Consider the following 24,442-nt stretch of genomic DNA (forward strand, 5'->3'; position numbering starts at 1 on the left):
TCAGCCTTAAGGTGATCTTCCCTCAAACCTTTTGCCTTACTCTTCGATATTTTTCTGATTTTGTTTTGGTTGGCTTTAGAACTCTGGGCATGTGCTCCCGCCTTAAATTATGATAACATTGGTTTGCTGTCAATTAGCACATTTATCTTACTCAAAAGTCTCCAGTAAAGTTGTACTCCATCTACCGAGGGCTGTAAATTAAATTCAACTGGTGGGTCTGAAGGACTAAAGTGCCACTCACTTAAGTAGCTCTTGAAACATGTCTTCAGCCTAGCTTTGAAACCTTTGTTTACAGTTTTAAACAGCCATTTCGACCTGGCAAAATATATCTTTTGCCAGACCCAAACTTTCCTTTTCAAATACATAGAAGTCACCCCAGTGTAGGACCCAAACACCGCAAAGTTGCAATGTATTTAAAACGTAGGGCATGCACTATTTACTTTTACATGTCCTAGAAGTGAAAAAATCTTGCATTTGTTTTTCATGTCTGCAAGACCTACCTCTACCATAGGATAGCCTTGGAATTACTGTATTACACTTAATAAGGGTATCTTCTAAATTGGATCAGGTAAATAGTTCATGTTTAGTGTCTTTGCAATTGCAATAAAAAATCATCTTTTATGGTAAAGTCGGATTTTCCAATCCAATTTTGAAATGACACTTTTAGAAAGTTGGCATTTTCCTTCCTTAACCATTTAGTGCCTTCAGCCTGCCACTGGGTCACATGATTAGGTGTAGTTGGTATTTGGTCTTTGTGTGTTCCTCCTAGACAACCACACAAATAGAAAGCTTAGGTGGGAAGAGGATGTAGCGTTACGGCTAGAGTGGTCAACCTCAAAGCAGGGGAACCGGGTTCGAGTCTCGGCAATGACGCTCAACATCCTGTGATTCTGGGCAAATCACTTAATCTCCCCGTGCCTAACAAAAATGAATGTGTCCTTCTGTAACGAAACTGGTGCCATGTAGAGCGCTCTGATACCCGATGTTTTGGGTCTAGTTCGCGGTATATAAAAATATTTAAAAAAAGGATGAGAGGGCGGAGGTAAGGACAGCCCTAATTAAACCTGATACCCCCTGTAGTTAATCTGGAGCCAGGATAGGGGAAGTAAGAAACCTGTGCACTTCTAAGGGAAGCCTCTAGAAATGTCCCCTTCAAAGAAAGCACCAGGTATAACTATTGAAACTCAGACACCAAGGGCCCCATTAGGATGGCGGGCGGACAAAGTCATGGTAAATGGGACAGCCCGCCATAAGGGCGGGGTTCCCGTGGGGGCAATTAGAATGCACCCGCCACAGTGCGCATCCTAATTGCCCCATTGCGGCGGGCGGTGCTGAAAGCACCGCCCGCTGCAATGCTAAAAATACATGTTGTGCTTTTCAAAGCACAACGTGACAGGCACCACGCGGTGCCTGCCACGTTGTTCTTTGAAAGGCAGGGGGGTACCATATGTACCCCCCATGTGCACCCCCCCTCGGAGTCCATGGGGGCATTCAACGTGCCCCCTAAGCAGACTCTGCATGCCTTTCCATGGTGTCAATGCCGCCATGGAAAGGCATTCACAAATGCACATTCTAATATGGCTGGCGGTGTCTGACAGACAGCGCCACCATATAGAACCCTTTTCTGCCCGGTCGACATGTCGACTGGGCGGAAAAGCGGCGGACGGTCTTTCTGCCCGCCGGGGACCCCCCAGTCATTCTAATATGGCGTGGGTCTTTTCTACAGGGATGGCGGGCGCATTGCCCCGCCGGCCGGGCGGGGGCAATCCGCCCACCATTCTAATGGGGCCCCAAATCTTCAGTAGACTCCTGGACCTGTGGAAGACTCTGCCAGGAAGAAGGAATGATGTGCTGATGAAAGGACTGCCACACTGCTGGACTACTGACCTGAAAGACTGCTGCCCTGCTGAGCTGGCCTGCTACTCTGCTCCCCTCCTGCCCAGGTGAGAAGGACTGCCCCTGCAACTTGTACCCATGACCACCAGAGTGACTCTAAGGCTAGACTCTTGTAAACAGCACCTGGAGTCTGCAGCTGTGAGCCCTACCCTGCCAAGTGGTGGCATCCAAGTCCTGGACCCTTGGAAGTGGTTCTGAAGGTGCTCTGCCAGCCCATCTGTGGACCCAGCAGGACAGATGCATCACTTCTGCTGTGCAACCCTGAACAAAACCGATTCAATGCCCCTGCTGCATGGACTGTCCCATCTTAAGGACTTTGCATTGCCAGAACAGCATCCAGCCTCTTCAGAACCGTTGTTGCGTGACCCATCCTTAACGCAGGCCCTCGCAACGCAAGACCCTCATCGGCGGCATCCTCAAAGACGACGCAGGACTTCGCATCGTCAGTCCTGCAGCTCCTTCTGAAACAAGCATTTACAATGCAATAGGTCTCGCATTAATTACGTTTTAGCTATTGGCATTGCTAAATATTGCAACACCAATTGCAACAAAAGTCTATCAATAGTAGGCCAAAATAATGTGTATTTATTTTTGTAGCAATGGTGGCATGCTGCGCTTTAGATGAACATGTTTAAAAGTAAAGTGTGCCATACTGCTATTGTTACAATAGTTAATTGTGGATGCGTTAACAATTGATGTGTGCACTGATGGCTGGTGGTGTGTGTTTCTGTAGAAATTGTGCACTGATGGCTGGTGGTGTGTGTGCCTGGTGGAAGTGTGCACTGCCGGCTGGTGGTGTCTGTGCCTGGCGGAAGTGTGCACTGACGGCTGGTGGTGTGTGTGCCTGGTGAAAGCGTGCACTGATAGCTGGTGGTGGGTGTCTAATGAATGCGTGCACTGACGGCTGGTGGTGTGTGTGTGCTTGGTGAAAGCGTTCACTGATGGCCGGTGGTGTGTGTTTGCCCGGTGAAAGCGTGCACTGACGGCTGGTGGTGTGTGTGTGCCTGGTGAAAGCGTGCACTGATGGCTGGTGGTGTGTGTGTGCCTGGTGAAAGTGTGCACTGACGGCTGGTGGTGTGTGTGTGTTCCTGGTGAAAGCATGCACTGACGGCTGGTGGTGTTTGTGTGCCTGGTGAAAATGCGCACTGACTTCTGGTGGTGTTTGCCTGATGGGAGCGAGCACTAACGGCTGGTGGTGTTTGTGTCTGGTGAAAGCGTGCACTGATGGCTGGTGGTGTTTGTGCCCAGTGAAAGCGTGCCCTGATGACTGATGGTGTCTGTGCTTGGTGAAAGTGTGCACTGATGGTTGGTTCTGTGTGTGGTTGTCTGTGTGTGGTTGTGTGTCGTCGTATGTGTGGTTGCATGTGTGCTTGTGTGTGTGGTTATTTGTGTGGTTGTGGTTGTGTGTGTGGTTGTGTGTGAGTGTGGTTGTGTGTGTGTTGTTGTGTGTGTTGTGTTTGTGTGTGTGGTTGTGCGTATTGTGTTTGTGGTTGTATGTGTTGTGTTTGTGGTTATATGTGTGGTGGTGTGTGTGGTTGTGTGTGTGCCTGTGGTTGTGTGTGTGTGTGTGTGTGTGGTTGTGTGTGTGTGAGGTTGTGTGTGTGTGGCTGTGTGCGTGGGGCGGGTGAGGGGGCAGATAAGCGTAATGTTGTCAGCTCTGAGGAGCACACAGTTTATGCTCATATTCTGAAGCATGTGCTCCCAGACTCCCTGCTCCCCCTTGACGGTCGGTCCGAGTTATACCTTGCACTGCTGTTAAGCCTCAATAAATCCCAGGCACACTTCCGCCTTGAATCTATCGCCACTGGGAAGAAGCAGTGTACCAGTACATTTATTAATTGGCCGGCTGATGAAGACTCTCCTGTGAAATCTAAAGCATTTAATAAAATAACCCTCATGTTAGCTCTTAAAGTGACCCTCACATTATATCCTCAAATGACCTTCACATGAGATAATAAAGTGACCCTCCGGTGAAACCCGAGATTTAGCCTCTTGACATCCAAGGGTAATTATACCGGAGACGCCAAAAGAAGCCCCTGTGACATGTCCATGAGCCACCGAAATTACCCATCTGTATTCACAAAAACTACCGAAATGTGAGAAAATAGATTCAAAACAGGTCATGTGTGAGACCCCGACATGCCGCCCCAACGCTAGACGATTACAAAAGTATGCACATGTCTATTTCTGAGCTTTTAAACTCTCCTGACATAGAAATAGTGGTCTAACTAGAACATTATATCTAGGACCACTGGGAGTATGTGGCAGTGATGGACCAAAGTATGCTGCTAAATTATTTGGAAAAAAAGGCAAATTATGCGGCATAATGCAACACATTTTGTTATATTACTTAACTATTTTGTCTTTTTTACTCACGGTAACACCATCTGGACAAAGATTTCACCTTATTAGCAGTACCTGTTTAACATTCAAATGCACCAATAAACAAATGAAAGATAACTAGTCAACTATTGTAAATGGTCTTCCACTGTGCTTGAACTCATCGTCAGGCTTTAGTGAGGCTTCAGTGAGCTAGAAGCATGCAGCGCTAGGAGAAAGCAGCTGTGTGCAGAGCGAGGCGCTACGGGAGATAGATGTACAGAGAAGGAGAAGAGTCGCCTTGTGCGCAGAGCCAACAGGAAGGAAGCGAGGACTCGTGGCATCACCTGACAGTACACTCTTCATTTATTGCCGTCCACATCAGCAGAGCAGAGGCATGTAGAGAGGTCCTGGCAGGCTCGGCTCAGCTCCCTGAATACTGGAGGGGGAGATTCCTGGCTCTGGCTCAGCCCGAGGTCCTGTTGGCACCTCATGCCCCTGACGAGCTGAGCCTCTATGTGGCATTGCCTGCCCCTCTCCCCTTACCCTAGGATGCGGTGTAATGGCCAGACCTGCTGACTTTAGAACTGGGAAACGGGTTTGAGTCACGAAGTCGCTCGGCATCCTATAGTTCTGGACGAATAAGCTAATATTCAAGGACAATAAAAATGAATGTGATCTTGTGTAAGGTAACTGGAATGCATGACGCCCCTTAACAGGAGACACGCCCATCCAATACCTGGCCTCTCTGAAGAGAGCACGCAACAATGGTCATCTATGTGCGAGTGTGTGAAGGGGTGCACAGCGCTGAAGGAGGTTACAATGGGTTGAGAGGGGGTGAAGCGTGAAATGACTTGCAATACCACCTACCATCGTCCTGCCCTAACAGCCCCACATAACGCCTTAATTTGCTAAAATGTGAGGGATAGTACAGCTGCAAAAAGTGGATTGAAAGGATAACGCCAGCAGCACTGAAAGCGATCACTATTGTAAAAAAAAAGCCCACAAGTCGTGCACACGTGCGCGCCTCTACGAGGCATATGTCTTCAATTATCGCGCCCGTGTCTGCGCACGATAATTGAAGACATATGGGCTTTGGTGCGCGTAACAGACACCAATAGGCCATGGGCGGAGCTACGTGACGGCCTACGGCCTATTGCGTGTTCTGTTAAAAAACAACACGCACGCAAAGCCCAATCAAAATGGACCATAGGAAATAAACACGCACAAGTGTGTGGAATTTCCAGGTACATTTTGAAAACGCGTCGAAAAGGACTATGGCTGCACGAATACTGCTGCGCAGTGTATCGCTAGGCCGAGACCCTAAAAAGCTGGTGCACGATGCAAGACCTTGCATCGCTTTTCCGCAGGTCCCCAGAACTGACACTACACAATGGCTCTCCAACCAGGACCTCGCATCGCCTCAGCTGTTCAACGCATCCACAATGCAAGACCTCACAACGCTCCGCAACCAGGATTTAAAGTACTCTTGTTCAGCGGCCTAACTGGGTCCCTGTAGCCAGCCGGTGCTCCATCGTGGTCAGCCAGAACTTGTGACTTTGTCTTGGGCCGATGCAACCAGATATCCACAGTTACTGCATTGTGCTTTTTGGCACTATTTTCACTGAAACCTTTAAACTTGCATATCTCTGGTTCTACTGATTTTTGTCATTTTGGTCTTGATTTATCTATAAAAAATGACTCTATTTTTCTAAATTCGTGCGGAATTTCTCTTGCGTCATGTTTTCACTTTATTACTCTTGAAATTGCTGCACACATACTTTTAACATTACCCCTGAGTTAAGCCTCACTGCTTTATGCCAAGCTACACAAAGGTTGAGCACAGGTTAATTTAGAGCTGCTTGTGACTTCATCCTGACAAGGATTGTTGGTGCTACTTGGCTAGGGTTTAAACCCTTCAATAAGTAACCCCATTTCTAACACATTACCTTAACGTTTTTAACATTCATTGTTTGGAAATCAATCAGTGTTTTTGGCAACAATGTTAGGGCATGAATATAGGGCCTGACAGGGACCAGGTTCGATGTCTGTCATAATGCCATATGACGGAGCCAGATCACCAGAAATACGCAACTACAAACAACAAGCATGCTAAATTGTCTAACTGTCTTTAAAATCAAAACATCTAGTGAGTGGGGATACAACATTCTAGAACAATTGCACTGATCAAACAAAGTAAATCAGGACCTTAATAAGCATTGGGTTTTTTCTGCTATCCTAGAAATACAGACACTATATCCACATTTCTCCCTTTGCGTTGAACTCCCTAAAAAGTTGAGGATATTTGGATCAATTTTGTCGGTAGCAAAAGCCCTGCACTACCTTGGGATCAACTTTGCCAGGGGAACAATTGCAGCAGTTGCACTCTATAGGCCAGCGACCTACAGCCTTGGTCTGGGGTGTCACAGCGGGGGAGGACTGTGTGACCAGGCATCTCAGCACAACGTACCTAATACAAGCTCAGCAGTAACACTTACCATTACCGATGATAATGCGCCAAACCTCACTGACCACGCTCGCATCAAATCCTAGCCTGTGATGAATGGGAAATGGTAGGATCCATGCCTTTGACTGACATCTGGCCTCATGCAGGGATATAGTCTGCAACGCCTGAAACAGTGACACCGGAAGCTCCATTGCCCTTCAGCGATATCATCAAAGGTTTTCATGGCACTGAAGGGCTTTTAAAAGGCAAGCACTGTGCTGTGCATCACACTGCAGGAAGATGAGTTACCGCCTGGCTTCTGGCTTCTTGTTCGGAGCGAGGCGGGCAGCCAACACTTAAATAAATTGATTTACTTAGAGATATGATCTGAGATCGTATCTCTAAATAAATCAAAGTATTTAATATTTTTTGCAAAAAAGAAGAATGTCTGAGGGGCACAGGCCCAGACCCCTAAAGCATGGACCGTGCAAGGCTTTGAATTAAGAGTTGGGTGATAATTCTTACACTGTTTCTGATTAAGGATAATGCCTATAAAAAAAAAAGTCTAAACATCGTATTTTGCCGTGTTAAATACGGATTCTGCATGTTAGGCCTGATTTGACAGCTGTAAATTCGAAGTAGAAGGTCTTTACCACACACAACAATTACCTGATCCCCGGGTAATAGAATTATACCACGTGTGTTTAAGTGGTTTGCCACCAGTTGTAATCTGCTGGTAATGGAGCAGAACATTTCTCATGATTGGGGGTTGCTTTCTCGTAGAATAGGCATTGCTGTATTTCCGGTGGTTTTTCCCTCTTACCACCCGGGGTCATAATACCACCCTTTGTGGGAAGAGGCTTCTACAGTCTGACACGTGGCTGCATTCAGCTGTGAGAGGCAACAGTAAAGGGTTGCTTATGGGCTGTTTCTAAGGCAGCACCCAGCAATGCTGCCTGTTCATAAACATATGAAGACAGAGCAGATACTGTAATTTGCGTGATGGAAGTCAGATTCCGTGTACCAGCCTTTCTTCAACCTTTATCAGAAGCTACAAATTAAGCACTTGTTGCAGAACTACAGAAATGCCAGTAATTGCATATTTTATTAACCTACTGGAATGAAGTAATGTTGAATTTCGAAAACATTGGAGTAACTGTGTTTCCTATTTAGTGCTGTCTAAACTGAAACAGAACATGTCAATTCATAGAGATCTGTAATGTGTAAGCTTAGAGGCCTAAAGGAAAATACTTTTTTTCATGATACAGTGTGACTTACTCCTAGAAAATAGTCATAATTTACTCATGATTCATACAAAAGATCTACATTTTGCACAGGATAAGTGAAAAATGTATAAAGGCCTCATTTAGAGATTGTTCACAGGTTAAGTGAAAATGTATAAAGCCCTCACTCACCCAGAGAAGGCCGGTAACCAGACTTCCCCATCATCTGCGTTCCCCTGTCCCATTTTATGTCCCAAACATGACACCCTTTCTGCTGCAAGAGCTGCCATTGGCTCTCCCACGGGGAAAATGGATCTCGTGAAGGTGATGTTGTTGGCCTGGTTTCGGACTAAGATGCCAATTTAAGGTGACCACCCGCCAATATTTTTTGGCGTATTGACTCCTATGCACGATGACCATTTAAAAAATATTGGTCTTGAAGAGAAATCATGCAAAATGTCCTTGATGTGCTAATATGGGGGAGTTTTAACCTATTTACTTTTGTGATTTAATTATGCTGCCGTGCTATGGAGATCCGTCTGCAGGGACATTTTCCTCCAAAACAACTCCCCCACAATGTAGGCTTCAGGGGCAGTTACATAGGTTGAAAATGCAATATTTTGCAAACACCTAGATTACACCTAAATAGATGGATATGGCACATGGGAAGCGGACAAAGGGTTGTAATTCACCAAAACATTCCATATTCACTAGATGGGTTTTGTAAAGGAGGGCTTACGGAAAAACAATATTTCTAATGGAGAAAAGAAGAATGAAACAGAGACAATGTAATTTTTTTAACTTCTTAACACTACTCATGCACATAATATGCAATAAGGAATTTATTTACACAGGCAGTGGGTTACATAAGTATGAATAAAACTACTTTTTGTTATCCTAATTTACTAAACATAGTAGGACATTTCCTCCCAGAGGCTTCCTCTTCTGTTTCTAGTAAATGTTCTCAAATCATACAAGTTTTAAAGGTTTTAAAAGTTGCCAGGAATCCTCCTGCAAATCAGTGACAGTCACAGATTCCGGTGAGTAGTTCTTGAATTAGCTCTGAATTCCATGTTTCTTTCATACAAATCCGTTTATGCATGTGAAAAGCTGGCAAGTGTACTTTTGCATACGTATAAATATACTGCACGAGTGCATTTTCAGTTTTCAACTATTTTCTCCATGAGAAGACCCTTCCCCTAAATAACCACACATTTTTAGAATGTTCGCCCCCTTTTCCACCTTCAAACAAATTTAGTCCTGTCTGCCAAAGGAGTAAATATGCAATAATTTTCAGGGCCCAAAAAGACTTGCAATAGATAAGTGAATATGCACTAACTTATTTGTAGGTTTTAACTAACATTTGCTATTGCCCTCTTCCTGAAAAGTCCACAACTCACCCCGTGAGATGATTAACTCACACTTAAAATGACAAAATTCTTGTGTAAAAGTAAAGGTGAAGGGATTAATTTAGGAGTACACATTCGCATTTTGTGCATTACAGAAATGTTAATTTTCCCTTGTACATTTTACCAGCTGTGCACTTAAGTCTAACTTAAGTCTGCAAATAGAGGTTTACATTGGGCCATACTGCTAGTGTTGACAGAGTGCATACATTACCTAGGTTTAGGTTATCCCCAATGTAAATGTTTGTGAATTACCAATTCACTTACATGTGGATGCCTTGAATTCCTCTCTGGTTAAGCCCCAAAAGAGGGGGTGTCTAACAATTAGTACACAAAGAGTTGCAAATTAGTAGCCCTGGTTAGAGCTTTCTGAAAGCTTTGTGGATCACAAGCCAGAGACATGTGCTAATTTGCTTATTTTTATGCATCACTCCGCGAGTCGTGGACCAGTTGTGTTGGTGTTCTCTTATACGGATGCTAATTACATTAAGCATCCCAAGAGACACATTGAAATGTACTGTATTGTACATGCAAAGTACTGCATTTGAATAAAATCAATTGGCTTTGGTTCTGAGCCCCCTGTTTGTGAATTTCATTCAAAAGGATGACTGAAGGACAGATCTAGCATGCAGGAAAGGTGTGTCAGGAATGTATGAAGCTAGGGACTAGCGACAAAAGAAGTCTATTGTGAAAGGTTCATGGGATAAAGACTATTCAATGACACCCTTCACAGCTAAACGTGACAAGAGAGAGTAACTCTCTTGGGAAATGTATTCTGGGGATGCAATTAGATTAGGAACACAGATAATGCTCAGCTTCCTTTGTTTCCAGCTACACATTAAGGAGTCAGCTTGTGCAGAACAGAGGTGCATAGAATGCGGCGAGATCAAAGATGTTGAACGTGCCTGAGTGCATCACCTCTCCTCCAATCCGAATGCCTTGTTGAGGACCAAGAAACAGACATTTTCTTTTAAACTAAGTAAGATACTTCGTGTTTGATGCCTGAAGAAAATAATCCATCAAGTGATTGATTATATGTTAGTATATCACAACGGGATAAGTAATATTAAAGAAATAATTAAATTAAACCACTTACTTTGCGCTCGTCGCATCGCCACATCCGCGATGCAGTGAGCACAAAGTAATGCGGTTTTTATTAATTAATTTATTTAATATTGCTTATCCCGTCATCTGTCGACTTCCACCACACTGCGCCCCTGCCCCACCTCTCTTATCTGTGCGAGCCGCTACTGGTCCGACATGCTTTAACATTACTTGTAAATCATACCGATGTACAATTCCATCATGTAGCATGTTAAGTGACCAGGATCATGCCAGTAAATACCAGCCAACAGTTGCGACATGCCCCATTATAAGCTCAACCCACATCTCACTAGGCCTTGTTTGAGTAACATCTTTCTGCAACAATCAGTACAGTACTGCATTAAGGCACGGTAGACAACTACCGTATTCTGACACTGCAATGGCAACAAGAGGCTGCTAGATTGCAACAAATAATCTTGTGTCAAGGAGAACGACAGCAGCTAAACAGCAAGTCTCATACGGCATGGGTTTCCCAAAATCCTGGTTCCTAAATTTGTGATTATCATCCAATTCTAATAAAACACTCGTATGCTAACCTAGGCCAAGGTGGGTGGCAGCCTTTTAAGTAATGGTGCTGGATTCAAAAAAGCTTTAGAACTTGCCGTTTTCCTAGGCAGCAGGCTGAATGTGTAGCTGAAAATAGTTCTTGTCTGGCTTCTGCAAGTTTTAGATAGAGAGGTGGGCCCAAAATATCGTTTATCCTTCCATATATATTTACATATTTTTTCAGGCTGTATTAATATTTAAACTATGCAATCCATTAAAGTTGACATTGTTTTTAAAAATATCGTTTTTCTTTTTGCACTCTTCAATAATATTCCAGTATAACAATATAGAAAGTCATTGCCATTTAAGGAAATTGGTCCTCAATTTTTTGTTCTGTTAATAATATTTGTCCCTGCTGGTATGAATGTTTTTATTTTGGGGAATAGTTTGCATATATATTGAAAATCTCTTCCCGATACTGTCATAAAAAGAAAAATATTCTTAGAATCTAAGAGGCAACACAGTACAAATGTAGTTATTGATAACTGCGAATAAGAGTGTTGTGTTTTTTTTGTAGAGAACTGCATTCCTAACAGGTGAGCCACATTTTGAAACGATTAGTTCTTTTTTTTAGAAACATAATAGAAAAAAATAATACCACCCACATTGTTTCCCAAAAAGAACTAACAACTTTTAAAGTTTAAACGTCTTCTGGTTTTATACCACCCATAGTGCATGTGTCCGATGTTAAAAAGGATGTCAACTCCATGCAAGATTAACAAATTATTGATATGAAAATGATTCCGCTCCTGGACTCAGAATTTAACTTTACATTTCGAAATTGACAATGACAACCCACAAAGAATAGAGAGGAAAACATTTCAAAGCAAACTGCATTTTTTATAACATTGACTTTTAATGGGCCTCTGTGGCAAAAGGGAATGCTACCATTCATACATAGAGAGGCACCACCTAGCTCTAAAAGATAAAAGATATTGGGAGTAAACGACTGACTGCAGGCACCACCTGTATCAAATGTAGTCTATTGGTACAATCCTACAGACAGAGAGCGCTAAGGCACTCTTTAAAGGAGGGGAGAAAAGACATAAAATTTTACAATTTTTATTAGAGAAATCTCTTTATCATCTCAAAAGGGTTAAAGCAAATTCAGAAAATTCAGTAAAAAGTCTTCACTAAATATTCTTTGACAACCAAGAAAATTCAGTTGGAATCGGCACAAGCATATTTTCTTCAAATGCACAAATAAAGGACAAAATATAGTCTATACCTATTGAATAATCGTAGAGCTCTCGCTCAAACGCAAAGTGGGAAATGGATTTAACATTGAATTTGTGATCTAACCTATATCATACCCCTTCTAGAGTCTATCATCACACTATACCTTAATGTTACAATTGTATAATAACATACAAACAAATGCCTGAAAAAATAATATATGTTGAGCATGATCAGACCTGATTATAATTGATTTACAGTCTTCTACAGATCTATTAATATGTTGGTTAACAAAATACCAATTTGCAGTGGGTCACAATTCGGCCTACCTCACTAATATACATGCAAATTGAGATCCTCTGCGATTAGACGAAGTCACAGAAATGGTGACAAACAGGCAGTGCTCCCAAGGACTACTGCCCGCTCGTAAAAAACACTTTTGTTGACAATCACAAAGGACAAGTTGCCACTTCTCATTTTCAAATGCTTACTACTACTTTTAATTATGGGGGTTAACATTAATGTTTTGCAACCAGATTACGGTTACAACCATTGATAAATAAGCTAAAGAATTTGTATTTGGAAGGGACGCCCTTTACATGCCCCTTCCAAATACAGATTCTGTATTTATTCTAAAACCCAGTCACAATTTGGGCGTTGTAGATTTAAAAAGGCTACTTTGTATTCACAAAGGCTCGAATTTTACGTTTGCAATTGTTAAATTGCTTGGTGCATCAGGCCCTTGATAGGACAGTTGAAAGAACACATTACTTCTTCTAACTGCTAACATATTTAAACTAATTACATCTTTCATTATTTTTCTACCTGCTGTTAAGATCGCCATGGTTTACTGCACCCCAAGAAGGACTGAAAACATTCCACCCATGCTCAAATAGCCAAAACCCAGATCTTTCCCACCACACCAATTCAATGCCATATATTCTAACACTGTACCGCAGGAGTAGCCACTTGTTTCACAAATATAATGTTTTTCTAGTATTAGTTTTCAGTTTACTTAACTCTCCCTCCAATATTCCTTTAAAAAGAATACCCAACCACATATGTGAGTGGAATTTTAGTGTTAAACAATATACTCAATATTAGCAAATATTCTAGAAAAAGTGAAATCGGACAACTCTGACACCACTGAGACAAAAAATAATCGGAGGATCCCATTAACTGAGGATTAAGATTAGGGCCAGAAACAACAGAACTCAGCTTCTTGGACAACTTCCTCTGTTTTGTGGGACGTATGCAAGTGTTTTCAGTCATCCATTCATACTCCACTGTCTCAACACAATCCTAGCAGTTTCTGACTAAACAGTAAAATATGTTCTTTGGAGATATTTGGGGTGTTCCAACTGTTATCCCTGTGCTGCAAGCATGCAATACATTGAGGGTTGTCTCTCCTAAGGGAATGGTCTCATTACATCCACTGGTGTCATATAATTGAATCTTAACAACTGCTAATACAGAATATTGTGGAATAATTGTAAAGGAAAGGAATTATTGTATAAGGTTAAAATTCAATACTGGTTTCAAGGTATGATAAAACATAATTCCGCTGCGGGGGGGAGGAACAGGATATTTATTTTAGGTATAATTAAGTATATTGTTGTAGGAAACATAACCCAGTACTTAGCCTAGGCCAACTGCAGGTAACAGTGATTAAGGTAAAAAAAAACCTTACCAATGAATGTCATTGTGTCTGTGATTGAAAGACCTCAGAAAATATTAAATATTTATCACAATTAGGAAACTCCTGTAATGATGATTTCAGATATTTGTGCATGAATATGCTTTTTGGGAAACAAACGTTGAATTATATTAAACTGTCTTCAAATGCACCAGAACTAGATAACTCTAATATATAAAACAGGTTTATAGCTGTTTGAACCAGGGTAAGCCTTCATCCAGCTTCTCTAGCTTGAAACCGCTTTAGAGCTATCTTAAATCTGTTAGGTTCTTAGTAAATCGTCCCTCATGCTTTTAATTCTTTTTTAACACTCTCTACTCCTGTGTTTGAGCAGAAAATTGTAGTATGCATTGTTTTAATTTTAATTCTTCTATTTTAAAATATGTTTACTTTTACTCTCCTAATTTATTCGGTTCACTTTGAGTTTTCTTTAAAGACTGTATTTTTTAACTCTTTAATTTCTCTTTGTCAACATTTTCCCACAGTTTAACACTAAAATATTCACATGACCCCTACAGTAGTGGATTAGTGGTGCTAATGTCTTAAATGTACTGCAATTAATCACTAGAGAACTTCAGCAACAGGTATTTGGTGAGATTGTGTTTACGCTAACACAAACTGATATTTGTGAGCAGTGTGAGTGAGATGGAGATGTGAATACATTTTAAGAAGTTTTAAATAAATTAAAATATTTTGAGGATGCACATTTAGAGTGTAAAAATCAAGTATTAGCAGAAATCAATTAGTAAGCCTGGTTCGTTTTATGTTGTACTTATAATTTACTTTGATTCTCACAATTGAATATGTTCTAACAGCAATTTCTCACAGCTTGTTAGAGAATAAGAATGTTATATTTGTGTGGAAATCTGTTCACTTCTACTTGTCCATCTTTATCTGCCTATTTAAGGTGTCACTGCTTGTATGTCCTATGTATCAGTCTGCATCTCTTTCTGCATATTGTGGATTCCAATTTGTCTTTCTTATCCTAGATCTCTTTCTGAATTATTTAAAAGTCTGCCAGTCAACAGCAGGACTTCATGGTTGTTTACCTATTTGTGTTCCTGGTTACCTCTTGCTACCTGTTCCTGCCTCCCGTATAAACAACAGTTTAGAACATATTGTTTAATATTAACTTTCAATGTCTCTGTTTCATTGTGTCTGGATCTTCACATTGTGAGTGTACTGATTTATTGGTGACTGTTCATGTTCTCAAAATGCACCTTTTCTAACTCTGTCTTCCATAGTCCCCTCCATTAACCCAACAAGAAATGGAACCTGGAAATAAGTAACTAATATGTGATTGCCTTCTGATGTTATATTGTAATTGCACTTTTTCTAGGAAAGCACCCTGTTGCACTAGTGGCTAGGGCCAGGTTCTAAAAATAAATAAATGAATAAATAATTATGTTTGCACGTATTCCTATTACTGTGCAAGTGTTACACTGCCTTTAACCACATGTATACAACCATAATGCAAAAAATAGATTTCTGGTACAGGCTTCGTCCAATAGAAGTCAATAAAAAGAACATGCATTCATGTAAAAAAAACTGAATAATATTTCATACATAATGCCACATAAAAAACATAGCTTACCTGCGTGAGTGTTTCTTCAGGTTCTGGTGGCGGTGGTGGAGGAGGTGGTGGAAGTTCAAAATCAGGTTGCGGAAATGAAGGTGGCGGTGGTAAGTCTTCCTCAAAATTTAGATTGGTGTTATCGGGAAAGCTTGACCCATAATCAAAGGAAGAAGCACCACCAAGTTTGGTTTCAATAAATAAGTTTGTGTTTTGCTGTGAGTCGGACTTGGGTTTCTTTGATTGAAGTGTTTTCTGTTCAGCCTCATTGATATCGGCTAGGAGGTCGGCCATTAAAGCGTCCAGGTCATTATCTTCCAGTTCATTTAGAGACTCTGACAATAAAAATCCAAAAATACCTAATGAGAATGGACATGACGCGAACAAGGAGCACATAACATTATGGTGTACTTGAATGGTACAGTCATTTAAATCCATAATGTTATCAATAGTGTAACCGCTTACCAACATTAAATGAGGCTTTCACAAATATGAAAAAACTGAAAAAGATATTGTCTTTCAATGTGTTTAATGAAAAATAGTTGGTTTAACAGAAGTGGTAAACAAAGTTGGAATTAACAGTAAAAAAATGTCAAGTGGATGAAGTAGAGATAACTTGCTGTTTTGAAAAATTTGAATGATGGCGAACTCACTGATATATTACAATAATTTCAATTGTGTTAATGTTAATATGCATCAAATTTTTGCTGCAGCCTATTTTGCCTATTTTATTTATATATTTACATTAGAGGGTTGTATATCAGAATATCATATGCCGAAATATCATCTGACACAAATATTGTGTCTTAAATATCACTCTCAGAAATATCATCACGTTGGAGTTGATTTTCTTTTATTAAATCCAGTAGACCAATGTTATTGTAGACAATATATCGGGCACAATAATAATGTCAGACAATACTCAGACAACAATATCCTACCAATGTGAGTGTCAAAGCTTGTGGTCAGCATATGATTTGTTTAATATTATTAAAGGTTTGCTCTTATTGCTACGGGAAGAACAATCTACCTAATAAGGAGTTTAAATTACAGCAACACCTCTCAAAGATGTATCATTGTATAAAAACAGAATGGTGTGATACTCTTCTCCACCTTTCACACAGTGAGAGATGAGTAGTGGGCATAGGATCACCAATATCAATATAACACCTCAGCGGACACAGGTACTCATCACTCCCTTCCAGAGGAGGATCACAAAGCATGCAGTTCCTCCAAAATCATCCTGTGATCCATCACTTTAAATTCCCTAGGTTCCTGTGATGTTCTTAAGCAAACTCAAGTACTACATGCATCAGAGATCAAAGGGAAAGTATTGAGGCCCTACCAATTACACAATAGCAAGTAAATAATTGAACAACCTAATTGGTGTTCATGTTTAATGCGGAGCCAAGATGTTGCTGTTGTTGTAAAACAGCCGTCATAACAGCATAGGATTGAAATAACGAACTACACATACAAAAGTATTGCAGAAGATACAAAGGGCCATATGTAGGTAGCTAAATAGCGGTTGGTAACGGCCGAAAATCAGTAATTATCCCATTACCGACCGGTATTTAGCCTTTTCTTATGTAGGAGGCAGGTTTTAAGGATTCGGTAATTTACCGATTACTTATTTTAAGGAATCGGTAAAATACTGAATCCTTATCTTAATGAATCGGTAAATTACCGATTCCTTAAAGTGAGTGCAACTACAAGTTGGTGGTAGATACCGAATACCTTAAATAAAGCAATTTTTTGTTTGATTTTTTCTCAGTGCCATGTGGCATATATACATGCCCTCAGTGCCATGTGGCAGACATACATGCCCTTAGGGCATGTATGTGCGCCACATGTGCACAAATGCACGAATCAGGGGTGCAACAGGGTGTCAATGTGACACCCTGCCACCCTTGAATATGCTTCCCCTTTTCGGTATTTACCGAATCGGTAATAGTGGATGGCTTTCCATTCATTCCTATGGGCCTCCACGCCCATAGGAATGAAAGGAAAGGTGATTCCTTATTACCGAATCGGCATTACCGATTCGGTAATAACACATTTTACCGATTCAGTATTTTTTACTGAATTTTTAGCTACATATGAAATACCGATTCCTAAATACCCAATCAGTAAAATTCGGTATTTAGGAATCGGTATTTCATATTTACCTACATCGGGCCCAAAGTCACAGAAAAAGTCACATTACAGAAGTAATCATATCAATGCATGTGGAAGCACTGCCATATGACATATTCTAAAAGGATGGCTTCTATAAATTACCAAGGGCCAAAACATATATTAGCATTTTTGGGGGTGTAATACTGCAAATGGTATGGTAATGCAGGTACCGTAGGGCAAGGTATTTACCAAGTAGTGTCCTATTCTGAGTTTTCCTGGTTGGAGAGAGTTATAACATGCAAAATCTAAGTTACATGCACCAATTACACTGAAGGCCTTATTATTATGTTGGTGGGCCCACCACCAACAGGTCGTCATGTCGGGCCCACCCACATCCAGCACTGCTGTCCGACCACCACACTACAATGCGGTTGGTTGAACCGCAGCAGATTAAGGGACTGACTGACACCTCCCGTCAGAGCGTCCGTCCGACCGTAATACCTACAATGAGGGCGTGGCTGCAGAGGCGCCGCTGTAGGGATTATGATGGCCCTCTTCCTCCTGCCTTTACATGGCAGTCCCACTGGCATGTAAAGGCAAATAGAATTGGATTTTGTGGGCCCCCAGCAGGACCCACGTCCCCCCTGGGCCTCCACTATAGGCCCAAGGGGGGGCACATGTGGTGCACCCCTGAACGTCCATGCACCGTGTAGCAGGCACCACATGGTGCCTGCCAGACTGTGCATGGATGTTTGAAAACTGATCTTTTGCATTGTGGCTTGTGCTGCAGCCCTTTTATAGGGCCGCAGCAAAAGCTGCAATGCAAAAGAGCAATTTTCTGACCAACTGCATGGTGGTCGCATTGTAATTGGGCAGGTGTAACCACTGACATGTAGTCAGTCAGACACCTGCCCGATACAATGGCGGTCGGACGCTTGTCTGACCGCCATCGTAATGAGGCCCAAAGTTTTGTCTCTTAGTAGAAGTGTTCCAGGGCACATTTTACCAGGTTTTTAATAGGAAAATGTGAATTGGAACTGTTCCCAGATGTACAAATTTTCCCAGCATAATGGGACTTGAAATAATGCTAAAAGGCATGCTTCTCATGCTAAATTGGTCTTATTCATTCTCATTCTTTAACTCAATGATGTGTTTCTCTTCTAATGATAAAGAGTAGTGTTTTGGGGGACAGGTAATCATTGCGCATCACAAACCATTTATATTATGTGAGTGTCACAGTATCTGAAATATGTAGCCTAGTAGAGCTGATTCACATAGGCAATTATGAGTCAGTGAAGTAGTACTCTGGTAATAATAGCTACTCCTATAGTACTATTCACATACTCGTAATTGTTTTTGCGATTTGGTTCCAAAACATTTAAAATGGGAATATTTGGGGAAAATTTATACGCAATTAGTGCACACGGAAAAGGCTGTTATCCTTTTTTACTATTAGGGAGTTTTGGGCCATTTCACAAAGGTATATGTTACCATGTGATGTTGCACTCCTAAATGATACTTCTTGTACTTCTAAAGTCTTTGTGAAACACCACAATAAATCAAAGAGACTACCATTAAAAGTTATTAATAAGATTAAAATCCTGTGAACCCCTTTTATAAGAAGAAGGCAGGGATGAGTAGAGGTGGGTAATTACCTGTGAGTACTAGATGAGCAAGCAGGCAAGGATTTAGCAAGTCAACATAGCATGAGAGCCTTGGTACTGAATTAGTAGTAAGTAGCAGCAACTCTAGGAATGTTACCAGAAATGCCATGCTTCAATGATTAACAAAGAGTCAATGATTGATTATAAACAGTTTACTTATTCTTTTATAGTTTTTTGCTTTTTGTTGGATGTGATATATGGAGTTTCGTTTGTATCTGTAATACATTGATTAATCTGAAAACAGACAAACAGGACAACTCAGACATCATCGGAGTCAGGTGGACTTTCTTAGGTAAAAGTCAAGGCTCTTGGAAGCATTGAAGAGTAATTTAACTCCTTCTGAGGCTTTGAATAAGAACAGTAAGAGGGACAGTGTGGACTAATTTCTCCTTGCCCTGTCTGGCTTCTAGGACATCCTGCTTGGTGTCAGAATCTGAACCTGAGCTGTTTGTCTCAGACCATAAGACGGCGGCTGTGCTCTCTATTGCTTCATCAATGAAAGAGCCATGTGTAGTGAAGCCGAGATCTCTGTCCAAAACTATGGTCCAAGAGATGTATATGTTAGCTAACACTAGAACAGGAGGAATTCTGGATCTGCAGGAAGATATTGAAGATATTAATATACATTTAGCCTCAACAGATAAGAGAGTGGTAGAGTTAAAGTCTCTGTTGTGTATTGGTGAAAAAGGTTTCACCTCACTGTGTCATGAATAGCACAAATGGATGATGTTACCAGAAAGCTTGGAGGGCTGGACAATCAATAGTTGAGATAATGTCAGCAAAATCACTCTTGAAGAGGGGATACAAGAAATAGCTTCTCTTGTATGTCTTTACACAGGCATTTCCTGCCTGGTCTTAGCAATGTACTACCTTTACATCACTGGCAGCACATCAGGAGCCATTACGTCATAGGCTGGACATTTGGAGTCATTACATCAAGGTGCATTTTTCTAGATTTACATTGGGAGTCATTATATGGCATGGTAACTTACTTTGCAATAAGAGCTAGATCTAAATGTGTATGTGTGTGTGTGTGTGTGTATATAATATATATATATATATATATATATATATATATATATATATATATATATATATATATATATATATATATATATATATATATATATATATAGCTGAACAGCAATAACAATCTCACCTATATATTATGCTCAGCTTCAAATAGTTTGAATGGTGGGTAGGTCCATTAGTAGCTATTACCTGGGTTTTATTCATGTTGAGCCTGTATCTTACCTCTCCATACTCGCATATGATTGATTTTATTATTGGCAGAGCATTCTCTTCATCCTTTGTGAAAAGGACACCATAATTTCCTTATGCGTCTAGGTTAATCACTCGCTTATTTATTAGATTGTATTTCTTTTCCAAGTCTGCTTTCATATAAGAAGGGTTCCATGTAAAGTACATAGAACAAGGTAGTATTGAAACTCATTCTGTTGATTGCTATTAATGGCATACAATGAACAAAATGTTCAATAATTGAGATATATTCTTCCAAAAGCTGAATAGGGAGATAACATTCACTAGATGGTTTGTTATTGGGTAGTACTCTCACAGTTTCTTTAAATTGCTTTAATGTAAAATTTGCATCCACTCTTCTCATAACCTTATTGCTTAACCTATTTTCTGATATTGTAACTTAATAATCCCAAATGTTTCTTGCCCTATTTATTTGTCTTTCAGTATAGAGCATCTAATCACAGAGGACAACGCTGTGTCTTATTCCATCATCAATAACGTATTGTCCAGTCTGATACACACTCACTTCGCTGTGTATTGCAGCTCCTTTTGACTCTAAGTAAATGATCAAGTGTATGCCCAGCACTTTGTCCACACTAATAGATACACAATGTAAAAACCTGCTAACTTAAAATTGTTATGATGGACAATCTTTTTAAGATTAATCTGCTGATGTTTAACTGTGAATAATATCTGATCCACTATCACACCAGTTTAGGTGTCACAGAGGTTCACATATGTATTTTAATGTTGTTTTTATTGAATTTGATATTGCTCTCAAAAGCACATATTTAATGGATTAATGATCAGGTGGTGCCGATATAGTCGATAGACCCATCTCAGTGTTGTACTGGGACTCTGGCACCACAAACGTCAAACATGCCTCTCCATTACTGGTACAGAGAAATACTTGTGTACTGAAAACATTGATTGTAATACCTTCCCCTCAGTTCTATTTGGGTAGTTCTGAACATCATGTGGTATACACTCTAATCCATGGGTACTCACAAACTTTCAGTCGGGGACCAAAATTACAGTGTGGTTTGTGGCCGAGGGCCACACCGGTAGGGGTGGGGACGGTAGGGGTGGGGTCAGTGGCGGCAGGGTCAGTGGGGGAGTCGAGGCTAGAGTAAAATAAATTAAACCCGTTTCAAAACATTAGACAATGCGACAACGCTGTATTTCAAAATCAGTTGTATCTACAAAGAGCAATTTTGATAATACATTTTTATTAGCAGACAGTAGCAATCTTAAAAGGCATTGCATAGCTTCATACACTCTTTGACACCAATTCCCTCACAGTCTCTCTCCCTCTCTGTCAGACAGTCTTTCTCTCTCTCCCTGTCAGTCAGTCTCTCTCTCAGTCACTCTCTCTCTCTCGATCAGTCTCTCTGTCTCTGTCAGTCTCTCTCTGTCAGGCTCTCTCCTAGTCAGTCAGTCTCTCTCTCATTGTCTTCCTCAGTCCGTCTCCCTCTCTAACAGTCAATCTCTCTCTCTCAGTCAGTTAGTCTCTCTCTCCCTCAGTCAGTCAGCCAGTCTCTCTCTCTTTCTCTCTCTCTGTCAGTCAGTCAGTCTCTCTCTCTCGCTCCCTGTCAGTCTCTCTCTCTCCCTGTCAGACCCTCCCCCTTTCTCTCTTTCTGTCAGTCTCTCTCTCTCTGTCAGTCAGTCTCTCCCTCTGTCAGTCAGTCTCTCCTTCTCTGAGTCAGTCTCTCTCTCTTAGTCAGTCAGTCTCTCTCTGTCAGTATCTCTCTGTCAGTTAGTCAGTCTCTCTCAGTCAGTCAGTCTCTCTCTGCTAGCCAGTCTCTCTCTGTCAGCCTCTCTCTTTCTGTCAGTCAGTCTCTCTCTCTCTCAGTAAGTCAGTCTCTTTCTCTCTCAATCAGTCAGTCTCTTTCTCTCTCTCTGTCAGTCTCTCTCGGTCAGTCAGTCTCTATCAGTCTATCTCTCTCTCTGTCAGTCAGTCTCTCTCTTGCTCTCACTCAGTCAGTCAGTCTCTCTCTCCCTCAGTCAGTCTCTCTCTCTCTCTCTCTCTCTCTCTCTCTCTCTCTCTCTCTCTCTCTCTCTCTCTCTCTCTCTCTCTCTCTCTCTCTCTCTCAGTCAGTCTCTCTCTCTGCCAGTCATTCTCTCTCTCTGCCAGTCATTCTCTCTCTGCCAGTCAGTCTCTCTCTGGCAGTCAGCCAGTCTCTCTCAGTCAGTCTCTCTGTCAGTCAGTCTCTCTCTCTCTTTTAGTCTCTCTCTCAGTCAGTCTCTCTCTCCACTCTCTCTCTTCACTCTCCCGCTCTCCTCTCTCTCTCACTCCACTCTCTCTCTCTCCTCTCCACTCTCTCTCTCTCTCCTCTCTATCTCTCTGCCTCTCTCTCTTTCCACTTTCTCTCTGGGGGGCCATGGGTACATTACCTGCAAGGTCCGCGGGCTGCTAAGGAAGGCCTGCCGGGCCACTGGCGGCCCGCGGGTCGTACTATGAGTACCACAGCTCTAATCTATATAATAGAGTTGAGGGAATTTTAACCTAGGAGACCGTCAATACATGATTTTGATGTTGTCAAGTGTCATTATTGAATCTTTTAAGCCCAGCTCTCCGGTCAGAGATTTTGGACTGCAGTTGCTTTATGTGGGCCAATTTGTAGTTATTCTGAGATATTCTTACCCATAGGTAGTTGTCATTTTTACTCTCTCCAATTGAGCGGACCCAATGGCCCATGTGTATTGCTATTTTTTTATTATATTTTGTGAAGTAGATCAATTTGCTTTTATCTACATTTACATTCAGAAGTGATTATTGGAGTACTTGGTTAATACATACAATGCTCAATGGGGAGTGTAATAAGAGACAATTATATCATTGACTTAAAGTAGGGAGCGTATTTTATGGACTTTCATGGTTGGTGAACACAAATCATATATGTAAGGAGAAAATGGTAGAGGGCCAGTATACATCCCTGCTTAAGGCTTGTTTTGTTGAGATCTGATTGCTCAAATCCCTATCTTGGCCTTATAGAATTAGGTACCCTGTGTTAGTATGAAGTGCCATTAGTATTGTAAGTAAGTACTCTGGGACATCAAGAGCGTCCCATTTGTACAATAGCAAGGACAATCAACTTCGTTGGATGTTGTGGAGAAGTCTTTATAAGCCAGATAGAGTGCTGTACTATCGAAAAGAGGCAACAGGATGATAATTCTGATGTGTGTCTTTTGCCCTTTTCTTATGTATGGGGATTAGTTTGCTGCCTCCCCAAGATGTTGGAATGACAGCAGGTATAGGATTATGCCTCAGGCATATGGATTGCTCATCATGACAGAAACTGGCATTTCACGCAAGCTCTGCACTGCTTAAAATAATCAGAATTTGATGTGCTTTACTATGTTGAACATAGGTTGGAAAGAATGATTTGATTTATAAAGTGTAACAGGAGCCCGAATCGTCATCCTGGCAGGGCAAATATTTAATTCATCACCAAAACTATTGAGAGAAAAAAAACATGTTTTGAGTAGTCTCCTGAATTTTAATTCATCATCCAAACGCCACAGTGATAAGGGAGGATTATTTTATAGTTTAGCAGCTAAATAAGAAAAAGATTTGCCTCCAATTCTCTTCCATCTGAAAGTTGGAAGCTGGAGCAGCCTTGTTCTAAGGGATCTCAGATTTCTAACAGGACTGAAGAGCTGAAGTCTGCCTCTCCAATATTTTGGGCAGATCTCATGGTATAAAGGATGAACCAGGGTTAGAGATTTAAATTGAATGCCCTTGTGCACAGGCAGCCAGTTAACTGTCTTAGATGACTCGAAATTATTGAATGCCTTGGGAGCTTTAAGATCGCATGCCCTGCTACATTCTGTACTGCACTATCTACAGTCCATTGATCAATGTTTTAGGAAGACCGAGATGGAGACTACTGGACTATCGGCGTAGTCAAATAGGCAAAGTGATCATAACATGTACAACTGCATCCAGAGGTGAGAGATCAAGACATTTTTTCAGAGTCTGGAATAAGGCAAAGCACGTACCTGTGGTATTGAG

General features: G+C 41.2%; 1 protein-coding gene across 2 annotated transcripts in view; it reads right to left on the reverse strand.

Moving 5' to 3' along the window:
• The window catches only part of APBB1IP (amyloid beta precursor protein binding family B member 1 interacting protein), an 880,024-nt gene that overhangs the window by 514,091 nt on the left and 341,491 nt on the right, over positions 1–24,442 (reverse strand). For both annotated transcript variants that reach the window (XM_086941655.1, XM_086941656.1), the window contains one exon: positions 15,407–15,720. In XM_086941655.1, the coding sequence (XP_086797781.1) occupies positions 15,407–15,720 (314 nt within the window). The remainder of the gene's footprint in view (positions 1–15,406; positions 15,721–24,442) is intronic.

The sequence above is a fragment of the Lissotriton vulgaris genome, chromosome 10, assembly GCF_964263255.1.
Source record: "Lissotriton vulgaris chromosome 10, aLisVul1.2, whole genome shotgun sequence".
Lineage (NCBI taxonomy): Eukaryota > Metazoa > Chordata > Amphibia > Caudata > Salamandridae > Lissotriton > Lissotriton vulgaris.